The sequence below is a fragment of the Morchella importuna genome, assembly GCF_003444635.1.
Source record: "Morchella importuna strain M04M26 chromosome Unknown Morimp01GS037, whole genome shotgun sequence".
Taxonomy (NCBI): domain Eukaryota; kingdom Fungi; phylum Ascomycota; class Pezizomycetes; order Pezizales; family Morchellaceae; genus Morchella; species Morchella importuna.
Genome location: NW_025763434.1, coordinates 287,483 through 299,981, shown reverse-complemented (window position 1 = coordinate 299,981; position 12,499 = coordinate 287,483). Strand labels below are relative to the sequence as shown.

General features: G+C 46.8%; 5 protein-coding genes across 5 annotated transcripts; all 5 read left to right on the top strand.

Moving 5' to 3' along the window:
- Nucleotides 1-1,902: 1,902 nt before the first annotated feature.
- On the top strand, nt 1,903-2,961 carry LAJ45_09585 (uncharacterized protein; the record flags this gene model as incomplete). Its single annotated transcript, XM_046119126.1, has 4 exons — nt 1,903-1,923; nt 1,994-2,056; nt 2,194-2,352; nt 2,560-2,961. 4 exons carry the CDS (start codon nt 1,903-1,905, stop codon nt 2,959-2,961), a joined length of 645 nt encoding a protein of 214 aa, XP_045967696.1.
- Nucleotides 2,962-4,466: 1,505 nt separating this feature from the next.
- On the top strand, nt 4,467-5,399 carry LAJ45_09584 (uncharacterized protein; the record flags this gene model as incomplete). The annotated part of the gene is made up of 1 exon (XM_046119125.1): nt 4,986-5,399. One exon carries the CDS (start codon nt 4,986-4,988, stop codon nt 5,397-5,399), a length of 414 nt encoding a protein of 137 aa, XP_045967695.1.
- A 715-nt stretch (nt 5,400-6,114) lies between these two features.
- On the top strand, nt 6,115-6,348 carry LAJ45_09583 (uncharacterized protein; the record flags this gene model as incomplete). The annotated part of the gene is made up of 1 exon (XM_046119124.1): nt 6,115-6,348. One exon carries the CDS (start codon nt 6,115-6,117, stop codon nt 6,346-6,348), a length of 234 nt encoding a protein of 77 aa, XP_045967694.1.
- Nucleotides 6,349-7,991: 1,643 nt separating this feature from the next.
- On the top strand, nt 7,992-10,497 carry LAJ45_09582 (uncharacterized protein; the record flags this gene model as incomplete). The annotated part of the gene is made up of 4 exons (XM_046119123.1): nt 7,992-8,358; nt 8,448-8,521; nt 8,602-8,749; nt 8,801-10,497. The coding sequence occupies 4 exons, from the start codon at nt 7,992-7,994 to the stop codon at nt 10,495-10,497; spliced, it is 2,286 nt and encodes a 761-aa protein (XP_045967693.1).
- Nucleotides 10,498-11,517: 1,020 nt separating this feature from the next.
- On the top strand, nt 11,518-11,905 carry LAJ45_09581 (uncharacterized protein; the record flags this gene model as incomplete). Its single annotated transcript, XM_046119122.1, has 3 exons — nt 11,518-11,590; nt 11,677-11,750; nt 11,837-11,905. 3 exons carry the CDS (start codon nt 11,518-11,520, stop codon nt 11,903-11,905), a joined length of 216 nt encoding a protein of 71 aa, XP_045967692.1.
- Between the last annotated feature and the right edge of the window lie 594 nt (nt 11,906-12,499).

Here is a 12,499-nt window from a genome sequence, read left to right as displayed (position 1 = left end):
TTGGCTGATCAGTAGTATATAGTGGTCCTCGAAGCGAAGCCAGAAAGTCATTACCCTAGCACCGGGATATAGCTACACACGGGGATAGCATAGATTGGCAAAGTTTTTCTAATCTAGTTTGTACTACCCTCTTTTACATGACGACGTTACGGCTTCTGGTATTTGATGTGAATCACTTTATATATGACTGTGTGTAGTTAAACGTATATTATGCCTCTTCCTGTTTTGTCTTCTGTCAAATAGGAGCTCTAATTGGTTGAGATATTCTCTACTAATGACTATCAAATCTTGCTAGACGTGCTCCTCTCTTCAGCTCTTGGACATAGATTCTACAATTGGTACAGTTTGATACATGTATCTCTATATAAACGTGAGTATGTATAGTTATCGTTCAAAAATCATGGGACAACGCAACCGCGAGTTGCTACGGGGGCTTGTCCCAGGATTTTTGACATGGAGTTATACAATGAAAGCCTTCCCGTGGATATTCTGAAGGTGTTCAAACCTGAAGCCTTGAAGATAAATTACAGATCTTGCATAGAAACGGCTCACAACAACTCTGTAGACACCCCCTGGGGGGATCTACAGACCACATTTGAACGCCTACAAATCTTCAAAAATATCCACGGGAAGGCTTCCAATATATAGACAAGCTCCAAGTCCCTTATATAAAATCCGGTTAATCAAATCTACCTAGTATGTTCTTGAGATAGAAGGATTTAATCTTTCTTTATCGGAGCATAATGACCCCTCCTGGCTTTTTTTTTTTATGGGAAAACAATTGCAACTTGAATGGCGCCTTTCTCTACAACCACGAGGCAAGCCAAGAGATTTCATTTTTTGTTATTTCTTATGCCTCTATTATCTTGTTTTGATATGGGCTCAATTGGAGTGTTTAGCTTCGGAATCCGGTTATTCTACCAATTTACGTGATAACCCACAATACCTTGAAAATTGGGCATTAGCCTGCTAGGCCCTGCTGTTAATGGCAATGCCCATAAACGGGGATTATGAAAGCACTCATAGTGTTAAGGCGTAATTGGGAGATTGTTGAAGGAAAGGGGGTTCGTCATTGGCAAATAAAATGGAAAATTCCTAAAGGACTCCTAGTCACGTCGTTATATCAACTTCATTGAGCTGTTATGTAATCCATGACCACACTGAGGACTGAACCTGCGCTACGTATACGCTTAGCAACGCCATGAAGCACAAAGTCGACTCTAGTTAAATATAAAGAGTTGGAGTTAGTGTTCGTGCGTTTCTGCAAGTGTACAAAGTAGGGCTCTGAAGCCGCTACACAGCTTTCACGCACTTGCAGCTCTTCGGCTTCGCCATTCTGGCTTTTCAATTTTATCATTTTTAACCGTCAGTTTCGAAGAGTCAATTTAAGGTCAGTGACCGATAGAACAGAGCTCTCTCTGTACGGGTAGGATGTCAACCCAGGGCATACCTCTCGAGCTATCTTTGACCTAGACGCAGCTACCCTTGAATTGCTCTGGGCACGGTGATGACTAAAGCAGTTACTAAGCAATTCTTGCGCCCGCTTAACCTTGAAGTAAACTTCAGGCAGGGCATTGGAGGCCAAAATCTTCAAGGTTTCGGTATTGAATCCCGTAAAAAGAGAGATCGTTCTCGCCATGCGGATCCAATAATTTGGCCGATCGCTAAATTCACAAATCCACAGGGCCGACGTTGTGAAATCCATGTTTTGCAAGAAAAGAGGGTAACCGACCAGCTAGGGCAAACCCTGGCCCCCACTCCCGGCAGTCCCGCACACACCCAACACGCAGCTAGCCTGGAGAATCACCAAAAAAATAATTCACCCAGCAGCGCCAGTCCAAACAACCGCCCAACCCGACGACCGACGATAACTAACATCATTGAGTTCTATCGACAGTAGCAATGGCCATTAAGCACAATCAGGTATACCCCGCCATTTCGAGAAAATTTACCCCCCGAGGAATCACCAATGCTGATTGAAGGTTTATTATAGCAAATCCCCAACAACCATTTCCGCAAGGACTGGCAGCGTCGCGTGCGGACCCACTTCGACCAGGTCAGTAAATAATATCTATCGAACCGACCCCCCCTCCGAATCCTTCACTTCTAGTCATCTCGACGGCTTGCGGGAGCTGAAGAAGGGGAAATCAATGCACGGGAAGCTGACGGGTTTTTGCTTGGGAGGAAATATAGCCGGGACGCAAGCTCCGCCGCAGAAATGCTCGTCTCACCAAGATCGCTGCTATGGCTCCCAGGCCCATCGATCTCCTAAGGCCTGTCGTCAGATGCCCAACCATCAAGTACAACCGTCGTGTCCGTGCCGGTAGGGGGTTCACTTTGGAGGAGCTGAAGGTGAGATATTCACTCTGGATATTGGACTTTTGGGGATTTGGGGAATCATGAAAGGAGAGGGAGGTCAATTGGGAAAGCGTGAAGAGCCCACCGGAGGCTGCTTGGATATAAGGAAGAGCAGATGGGATATAATGGCCACTGAAGAGAGAGAGCTGGGATATCAAGTTTTCGTGACGGGCAAGGGACAGTAGCTGACGCACCCAACAGGAGGCCAAGGTCCCCCGCAAGCTCGCTCTCTCCATCGGTATCCCAGTCGACTACCGCCGCCGCAACACCAGCGTCGAGTCCCTCCAGGCCAACGTTGCCCGCCTCAGCGAGTACAAGTCCAAGTTGATCTTGTGGCCCCGTAACGCCAAGAAGGTTCAGCCTGGTGAGGCCTCTGCTGAGGCCACCGCCGATGTTAAGCAGCTCGCTCGTGTTGCCTCTATCTTCCCTATCGACAACACCCCCGGCCGTCACACCGTCGCTGAGCGCGCCATCACCGATGCTGACAAGTCCCGCAATGCGTTTAGAGAGCTCCGTGTTGCTCGTGCTGACGCAAGGAACCTTGGTAAGAGGGAGAAGAGGGCTAAGGCTAAGGAGGATGAGACCGCGGCCAAGAAGAAATAAACATAAAGTCTTACATGGCCGGGGGGCTGTGGGGATGATGCTGTTATGGAACCAAAATAAAAACAATGTTCTTTTTTTTTCTTCAACCTATGTGCAGCATATTTTGCGAGAAAAAAAAATTGGGGAAAACGGGTGCGTTGTGCATTTTGTAGTATTTCTTTTTTATATTTTCTTTACCTTTTTTTTTCTCTCTTGTTCAAAATTCCAGGGGTCTTTTTTTTGTTACTCTCCCTTCCTCAACTCTGGGTCCCACTATGAGATTGGAAAGAACTTGGGGATGGCTTTTCGTAACAGCAGGGCATGTGTGAGGACAGTGCCTTTAGATTCGAACTATAGTTGCGAATGCACGCGCATTTTACGGGTAAGATATGGATATTTTAAATATTAATTCGTAAATAAGGTGATAAAGTCTCACCTGAAGCTCCAGCTCCGTGAAATCTAAAGTTATGAAGCTTTTAAACGTCAAAACATAATCTATCACTCGACCAGCTGCATACATGTAGGTACATACTGGTACCTACGAATGAAGCCCTTTTATATTTATTAAGCCTTATGGATTTTGCTTGCTAGCCAGGGGGGGTAGCTTCTAGCGTAGTTGGCGTGGTAGGATGTATCGGCGAAGGATTTTAATCACAAAACATCACTCGACGGGTTTGACGAGCAACCCCTCAGTAGTGTTGTGGTCTTGTGATTTAAGTGCGTGTAACTAACTCTATGGTGATAAGTATGTACTCGGGTGTAGCAATAAGAACCAGAACATGCAAGGGATTATTTGTATGGAGTGGCGCCGCTCTGCCATACAAATAACCTCATTGCATGTTCTGGTTCCAACCCTTGTACCCGAGTACTACGCCTGTGAGGGTAAGTCTGTAGACGGGTGGCGGTGACACACAAGCAATATTCAGGAATCTCCTCCCAATGCACCGCCACCTGTCTACAGACTTACCCCTACACGCGTAGTACATACACGCAACTACATACATACGAACTTTTTGCATTTGGGGACTGACATTCCTGGGGCGGGTGAGTACGTGCGTATCTGCGCCGCAGCAGTAATCCTGGATATAGAGTACCAGTCATTAACTCTTTTTTGGTGGGTACTAGGTTTGCGGTCGTCGTCATGCAACCTCCCTTCCCCAAAGCAAGATTCCTCCAACACGCAACGTTCTTTGCAGTGCCAGGAAAACTACGCGTTCCGTGGCTGAGCAGTGCTTTGTGAAGTGACGTTTTGAACCAAGTGCAGTTGTATGGCAATTGCATGTGAAAGAGGCCCCTGTTCCCAATGTGGCTGGAACATCCTAGAACACCCCGCCAACCCGCCCCGCCACAATTACTCGTATGACGTACTACCCCGCCCTTCATAATGAGCTTTTGATATAAAACCATCAAGTCTCGCAGCGTAAATCTATCCCTTTCTTTCTTTCTTTCAATCATCACCATACAGCTTCTTCAATTACAACTCTATACCACTACCATCAAGACCCACCATTCTCACAACTGCAATAATGGCTCACGCTCAAACCGTTCACGTTTCCAACATTGCCTCAACGACTCCTGAAAAGGAGATTCGTGATTTTTTCTCTTTCTGTGGCAAAATCACTTCTCTAAGCATCACTCCTACTTCCGCAGACGCGAACTCGACCCAGTCCGCAACTGTAACCTACGAGCGCGAAAGCGCCGCGAAAACAGCCCTCCTCCTCGACGGCACTAAGCTCGGCCCCAACCCTGTGAAAGTCGAAGCTACACACTCTCTCGATGAGATTGCGGGTGGGCATGTTGCAAGTGGCGACGCAGACGCACCGAATTTCGGCACCACCGAGGAGCAGCTAAGGCAAGAAGATAAGCCCCGTACAGCAATCCTGGCAGAGTACTTGAGCCATGGGTACGTAGTTGGCGATACCGCACTTCAGAAGGGTATTGAATTGGATACCAAGCATGGAATCTCGGCGACCTTCACCGGGTACCTAAACAAAGCCCTCAGCACGATCGATAACACTACCCATGCATCCACTACAGCCAGGAACATGGATTCCCAATATCATGTCACCGATCGTGCCCTTGGCGCGAAGAACACCCTTACAACTTACTTTGAGAAGGCTCTCGGCACACCAACAGGGCAGAAGATCCGTTCGTTCTATTCAACTGGTGGAAAGTCATTGCTTGATATCCACAACGAAGCTAAGCGACTTGCAGACTTGAGGAAGAGCGAGAATAGGCGTTCCGCGGAACTTGGTGCAACTGCTGATGGAAACCCGTTCGTTGGCCCTGAGAAGACTACTTGTGCTTGTGGAGGGAACGAGGGTGTTTGCTCTTGCGAACCCGGGAAGTGCGCTTGCGCGGGCTGTGACATGAAGGGAGTGAAAAAGGATGCTAAAAGCGCACAAGTTCAGTTCAGTGAGGCCGCTACCGATATCGGGAACACCGCAAAAGATTTGTAGAATAGGCCTTTGCAAATTGTGATAGCATTTTTTCTCTTTTTCTTTTCACTTTTTCTATGAGATTTTCTTTGGAGTAGGGTTTCTTTCTTCTTCCTTGCTTTCTAGTTGTTGGGATGGGTTTGCTTTTCAACTTATGAACCGCTTGTATGTTTTTAAGGATTTCAATTTGATGTCAGGGAGCTAAAGCAGTATTTATAAAATTGTAACTTTTGAGTTCCCGAATCATTCATAGTGTTATCGCTGTGATTCGCTTTCATGTGTAGATTGTTATAATAAATGTAGGCAATAAAAGCTTAGTAGTACCTGTCAGCCTGTCAGGGCAGTAGACGGACCCTGATTCTCGTCGCAATTCATTTCGATTGTGGTTGAAAGTGCAGCCGTTTCACCTGCAGGTATTGCCGTTTTGTTCGCCGGTCTCATCGTCGGTCTCATCTTTGATCCCACGTCATGTTCCCCTGCCCGCCCGTCCCAGTTCTGTATTATTTGACGAAAATCTCTAAACCCTATCGGTGTATCCCGGACCCTGGAAAGGAGTCAAGAAACCAGTTGCGTATAGATGACGTCATAGCTACGCAGCAGTGACCCGCAACTCAACTGTATATAATAAAACAAAATCCACCCATCTTTACACACCCAAAACAATTCTCCTACAAAACACACGAGCAAAACAAACACCCTACTTCAGATTCCCTAAAACCACACTCTAAAACACAAAATGTCATCCCGCGAAGGCCGTCAGTCACCTCCCCCCGAGTCACAGTCTGGAAGACAGTTGAACGATCCCCCAGCCGAAGGAAAGGCGCAGGCCGCCCCGTCGAAAGACTTCTCGAAGAACAAGAGCGAACAAACGAAGGAGCATGGGTTGAGCTCGAACCCAGAGGGGCCGTTGGACAAGCAAGCTGAGTTGAAGGCTAGTAAGCCAGGTGAAAGGAGTATGGATGGATTGTAAAGGATGGGGGGGTCAATGAATGGTTTTTCTTTTTATCTCTTTTTGTAATCTCTCTCTTTCTTCGCACCGAATTCTGAGTTATATCATGCTTTGATGCGCACTTTGGCAGCTTTGTATGCTCGTTCAGACACAGATAGAACTGTGAAGGTTTGCAATTGATATCTTGAATGCGCCGGACGTGTGGTTGTTACGATAATAGCTATTGACTCAAAGCGTTATGAGAAAAGTTGACATGTTTGGCATGCCATGACTTTTCAGTGTAGTTTCGATGGTTTTAACGCAGTCTTGAAAAATTAGCTCTGAGCTGCTTTTCCGGAACATTTGCACCTAAACTACCAAGCGGTATTCGTGTAATTCTCAGTCTGCCGGTTACTAACGGTACTATTGCTTAACGCGATTTCTAAACTCTACTCCCCCAAACGGGCTCTTAATTAATACCAGTACGTTCTTCTGAGGTTAGCGATGAAATTAATACATAAGCATTAACAATTGCTTTAAACGCATGAAACTCTACCTAACCTACCTGATTGTGATATTAAGTGACGTATTTACAACTATCAGTGTGAATCACCGAGTGATGAATCATGATTCAAATCAACACAACTTTAACTCATTTTTTATTTTAAGCTCTCAACGCTCAGTAAACGCATAGCCTACTTGGATTCCATTATATTCCAATTATATTATCTTATTATAGTAGGGGATAGCGTTTCATACGTTATAGTATGTTGATTGGCCTTTTCTGGTATGAATACTGTCTATATGTCAAAGTGAAACATATGTTTATTAGTGGCACATGACCCATGTGTTGTTCAACTGCGCGCAGCACGAGTAAAAAGTCAATTAGGGGCCCTAATTGAAAGGTGGATGCAGTTGAGTAGATGTTGCTCGATGGGCACGTTTCATCACGAATAAATCTGTTAAGTGTATGCGGCCCGTTTCCAGGCCACGAGCGTGGGAGGGAGAAACTGTAGAAGAAAGACACCACGCGCGATGAGCACCATTACTTCCCGAAAGTTGAAACTTGAGTGTAGACTAAGAGTAAATACTGTACTCTAGATAATGTAGGTACAATGCTGTATGTATCTAGTTAGACTACATCGTCCCTGCTGGCTACCCCCCGGGAACGTTGGCACTGATAGTTCGAACCGGTCCCTGGTCTTGTACTTCTTGGTGTTTTTATTTCATTTTTTTTGACAGGCGTTTCGCCGCCTCTGCAGTACAAGCTTCCACCCCACGAGGCCCGAGGAGGGGGTAGTTCGGCGCGGAGTTATCTTTACCCTGACCCTACCCTGACGCCTGTCATCTTGGCCGCGGTCGGTTTTCCTCTTTATCTTTCAGTTTTGTAGTGGGTGTTTTGATGAGATCATTCCTTGAGGCATTTGAAAGTAGGAATCCCCGATTTCCCCCTCCCCCTCCTCACCCAGCCATCTTCTGAGACACCTTGTTCACACGCTCCAGCCGCCTCCCACCAAACTCTCAAATCAGCCACAACAACAGAAGCAGCACGCACCCTTAACCCAGGAACAACAACTCTATTGCCCCCATTACCTACACATCCCATTCACATCCCGACCGAATAACGAGTGTGAAGTTCCACCAAGTCTCTCAGTCTGCCACAACTATACTGCACTTGGTGAACTATGGGGAACACTTCTACAAAGGAACGCTCGATGACGCCCCCGCACGGAGGCCATCATCATCTCTCGTCTACAGCCCTTTCCTCGCGAAGGAACGGTGGCGGTAACAATGGTGGGCCATCGTCTTCCGGTCGCCTTTCGAGCACTCTGCTCTCTAGTGGGGGCGCTGGAAGCAGCGAGAGCTATTCAACCAGGGGGAGGTCAAGGCATAATATAGAGAGTTCACTGTTCGGACTAGGCCTGACAAGTAGAGAGACAAGGGAGCGGGATAGGGAGGCCGAGAAGGAGGCAAGAGAGCAGAGGAAGATAGAGCGAGAAAAGGAACGACTGAAAGAACGCGAGAGGAGTCTCAGAGAGGAAAGTGTAGATGGTGAGTACTCCACATCTGGTGTTTTGACAGCTAGATTTAAGGACGCGGGGGGACAAAAAGTGGTGGCTGACCTTATCGGATCTTGCTAGGGGGTTTCCTGGTCACGCAGGGAGTTTATACTGGTGTCGAGGACTTTAAGGATAAGATTGTTCGACATTTAATGGTACTTATTTCCATCTTTAACACATGAGCCTCACTACGCGGAGATCAGGTTACTAATGCGACATTTTCGCCCCGGTGTAGATCGAACGACGGCTGGCACCTTTCTTCAAAGGGCTCGACGACCACGAGCCTGACTGGACTGACGCACAGCTTGTTGCTGCTGTCAAAGGATTGCCCATTCCTTCACCAGACGCACAAATGCACACCGAGACAAAATCTCGATCTCCCAGTAGGACTCCCGGCCCTTCGGATTCGACAAACAACCTGACCGTCCCCATAGCTTCTCGTTCCCGTGCGCAATCGTATACCTCTGAAGGCTCCAACAGGTCTGCTACCTCCACGCCATCATCATTTGGGTTCTCTTCCAGGGCCAGGGCCAAAACTTTATCAATATCAGCCCCGCGCAATCCTACATTGGCAAATACAACTGGTCCTGCTGAGATTAACGAGCCTTCTAGAACTGTCGATGGTCGCCCTATAGAGGCCGTGCTTTACAAAAATGCAACAGAATGTCCAATTTGCTTTTTATATTACCCGCCATATTTAAATAAAACAAGGTGTTGCGACCAGGACATTTGCTCAGAATGCTTTGTCCAAATCAAGCGACCAGATCCTCACCATCCAGAGCACCATGACGGGGATCAGCCAACCGCGTCTGATGAAAACGCTTTAACAGGTACGGCAGATCAACTCATTTCCGAGCCGGCAACTTGTCCCTTCTGCGTAGAGCCCGAGTTCGGTGTTATATATACCCCACCGCCATTTAGGCGGGGTTTGATGTTTGCCAATTCTCAATCTCAAAACCAAACACCATCTCCAATGAATTTTGGGTTCGCTGATGGATCCTCTTCATCTCTACCGGGCCATTATTCGGGGACGCCTCCATCTTTTCCGTCAAGTCCAATTACACCTACAGGAAAGCGACGCTTAGCATTAGGTGTAAATAACCCTGAAGTTGTCACAACTGACCGCATCCGACCCGACTGGTCCCAAAAGCTTGCCACAGCACGCTCTCATGCTGCTAGACGAGCAGCAGCAGCAACCGCTTTACATACAGCAGCATATCTTATGGGTCCTCACAATCCACCAGCCAGCTCAAGCAGTACCAGCGGTGGGTTCTCATCGCGGCGATTGATCCGAAGAGCTGTGCGTGATGGTGGAGGTAATAACAATCCCGGCGCAGAAAGTGACACCCCTTCGCCGGCTCAAAGTGGAACTGGCACTCCTAGAGATGGCCAGCATGGCGCCGGGGGATTAACTAGTTTGACAAGCTTCACGGAAAGATTAACAGGCTCGGGAAATTTCCGAGATGGATCCACATTAGGGCCCTCAAGTGCCCATCGTGATAACTTGTTCAATGAGCGAAGGAGTCGTGTGATCGATCTGGAGGAAATGATGTTGATGGAGGCTATCCGTCTTTCTCTTGCGGAAGAGGAAGAACGGAAGAGGAAAGTCGAACTGGAAGAGCAGAAAAAGCGTCTTGCCGCCCCTAGCATTTCTACTAGAAATGTGTCAAATATTTCTCTCGCCAGTAGCAGTGGTAGTGTCGAAGGTAAGGGTAAAAGTGTCGATCGATCTTTATATCCGCAGGCCAGCGCTGCCGGCGCTTCATCTTCTTCAGCAGTAACTACCAACTCTCGCCCTCAACTTACAAGCGGGGGGTCAGGATCCGGATCCGGAGCTAGTGACACAAGTAGCTTTAGGAGCCTCCCGGCGAGCGACGATGAAGGGATGACCTCCGAAAATGCGGGGAGTGGAACAGAGACAATGTTCAACTTTCGCAGTTTGGCGGAGATGATTGTTGAGGAGGAGGGAGGGAGGGTTGACGTCGACGGACAGGGCAAATTTGTAGGGGTGTCGAGGGACGATGAGAGAGAGGGTAAAGAAGACGCCGAGACTGCTGAACACGTCGAAGATGTTGCCCATGATTTGAGGGCAAACCAGAAGAACGTTACGGAGAGAGCAACCGAAGCTTAATGGACAACAATCAACATCATGTGTAATGAGGAATGCGAAAACGATTAACAGACGGATCTGGAGAGGAAACTCCACAAGTATGTGGTCTGAGTACTTTATTAGACAATTGACGGAAGCGATTACGCCCTATCTCGGTTTCGGCCTATATTTTCTTACACCAAGTATATATGAAGTGCATTTCGGAGCGTATATAAAAGAAGGAAGGGGCTTAAGAAGAGATACGGGACACTGGAGGCGAAGAGAGGAAGCAGAGGCCTACGGACGATAATACAATGATACTTGAGAAACCAATGAGAAACGACAGGCGTATTTTTCACGGGCGCCAGTAATGGCGGGTATTCATTTTCTTTCCCTTTTTATTTCATATTCCTTTGTATTCATCTGGACTGGCTTTGGATTTGGGTTTTTTGTTTGTTTGCTGGCGGAATTCATCGTATTTTATTTAGCGTTCCCCTCACTTCAGGTCAGGTCTCGCCTTTGAGTCTGTTTCTTGATGCTTTCAAAATTGTCATCAACCCCCATAGCTTTTGTTACGGATAGTTTTATACCTTTTGCGAGTTAGTATTTGAATCTGTTTCAGTAGGTGTGAGGGACTAGGAGGGGGATGAGGAGGTTGTATCGTAAGTTACATTGTAGATCGTTCTCACCATGATGTTAATTTCAAGTATTATTGTGCCTGTCCATGCCCACAAGGCTATATACAGTACCAAAAAAGCGGGTGGATCCAGTACTGTCTTTGGCAAAATACCGTATTGTTACGGTATTGTTACAGTATTAATACGGTATAATATTTAGGATTCCGATTTAATTCGGAAGTTTTGCACGATTCCGTATTGGTACAGTACTTATTACATCCCCTTTTTTCGTACTGTAAGGCTTCGAATGGTAAAAATGACACCAACGCCACGTTGCGCTATGCACGCTTGTTTTGTCGTCTCGGCGTGTGTATGTACCTGTCGATCAAAATAGTGGTAGGTAAATGTGGTCATCAAAGCACACCCAACTCAGTCGCATGAGCGCATGACACAGTCTTCATACATACTACAAGCAGTAGGCCACCTCGCGACCGCAAGTTGCGGGTTTCTTTGGAGAGGTAAGTGCTTCGGTGCCACAGTTTTGGGGGGATTCACCTCCTCCCAGACAATTCACTCTCTTTCTTGATATTGAATTTTCCAATAGTTCTTCAATCTGCCCCAGTTTTTTGGGAGCGGGAGACCTTCGTCCCCCGCTCTCCGGGGGTTCATCTCCTCCCAGTAAGTTCACCCTTTCTTGATATACTCAATGATGTATCCTTTGGTTTCGCCAGCTGCTCAGGATACATTTGATGGGTCGTACTTAGTCAAGGTCAGAATGTGTCTTGTCATTTTTGCTCCTCCCCAGGCTGGGCGGGTTTGGCCAGACCGGCTAATATGTCACTATTCTTCTATTTTAATCAGATACTTTATTTAGTCTTCTCTGTGCCTATATTCTCCAATAAAACCACAAATTTTGTAGTCAAGCTCCTCAATATCCTCTTGGATCCAGTCTCATGAGATTTAGCTAAAATTGCCCAGCTTTGGACTAACTTGGAAGTATGTATTTCTCATTAACTCAACTAGTAATTATGATATATACCCAGAGGGCTTCTCAAAATTGATGCAAGGAGTTTAAAATCCACAAAAAAAGAAAAGTTTTGTTCAAGTCAGATATGTAGGTACATCTAATATGTACTCACTGCAGCTGGGTACAGCGATAGTTATATGATGCACAAATATTTCGCCATACAATTCCACCCCCCTGTTTTTTCCATAGATCATTCGGTCGCTGTATGTCTCAAAAATACTGAGACACATACTGAGACATTTGGAGGTGGTTTAGTTGGTCGGTCTCGCAAGATGACAGGGATTAATGGCGGGGTAGTTAAGGCCCGGGGTGCGCCTTCCAGCCCAGACAGGAATTAAGGATAGTGCTAGCTGAGCAATTGAGACCTTCAAAGACAAGACAACTTCTACAGGAACGAATA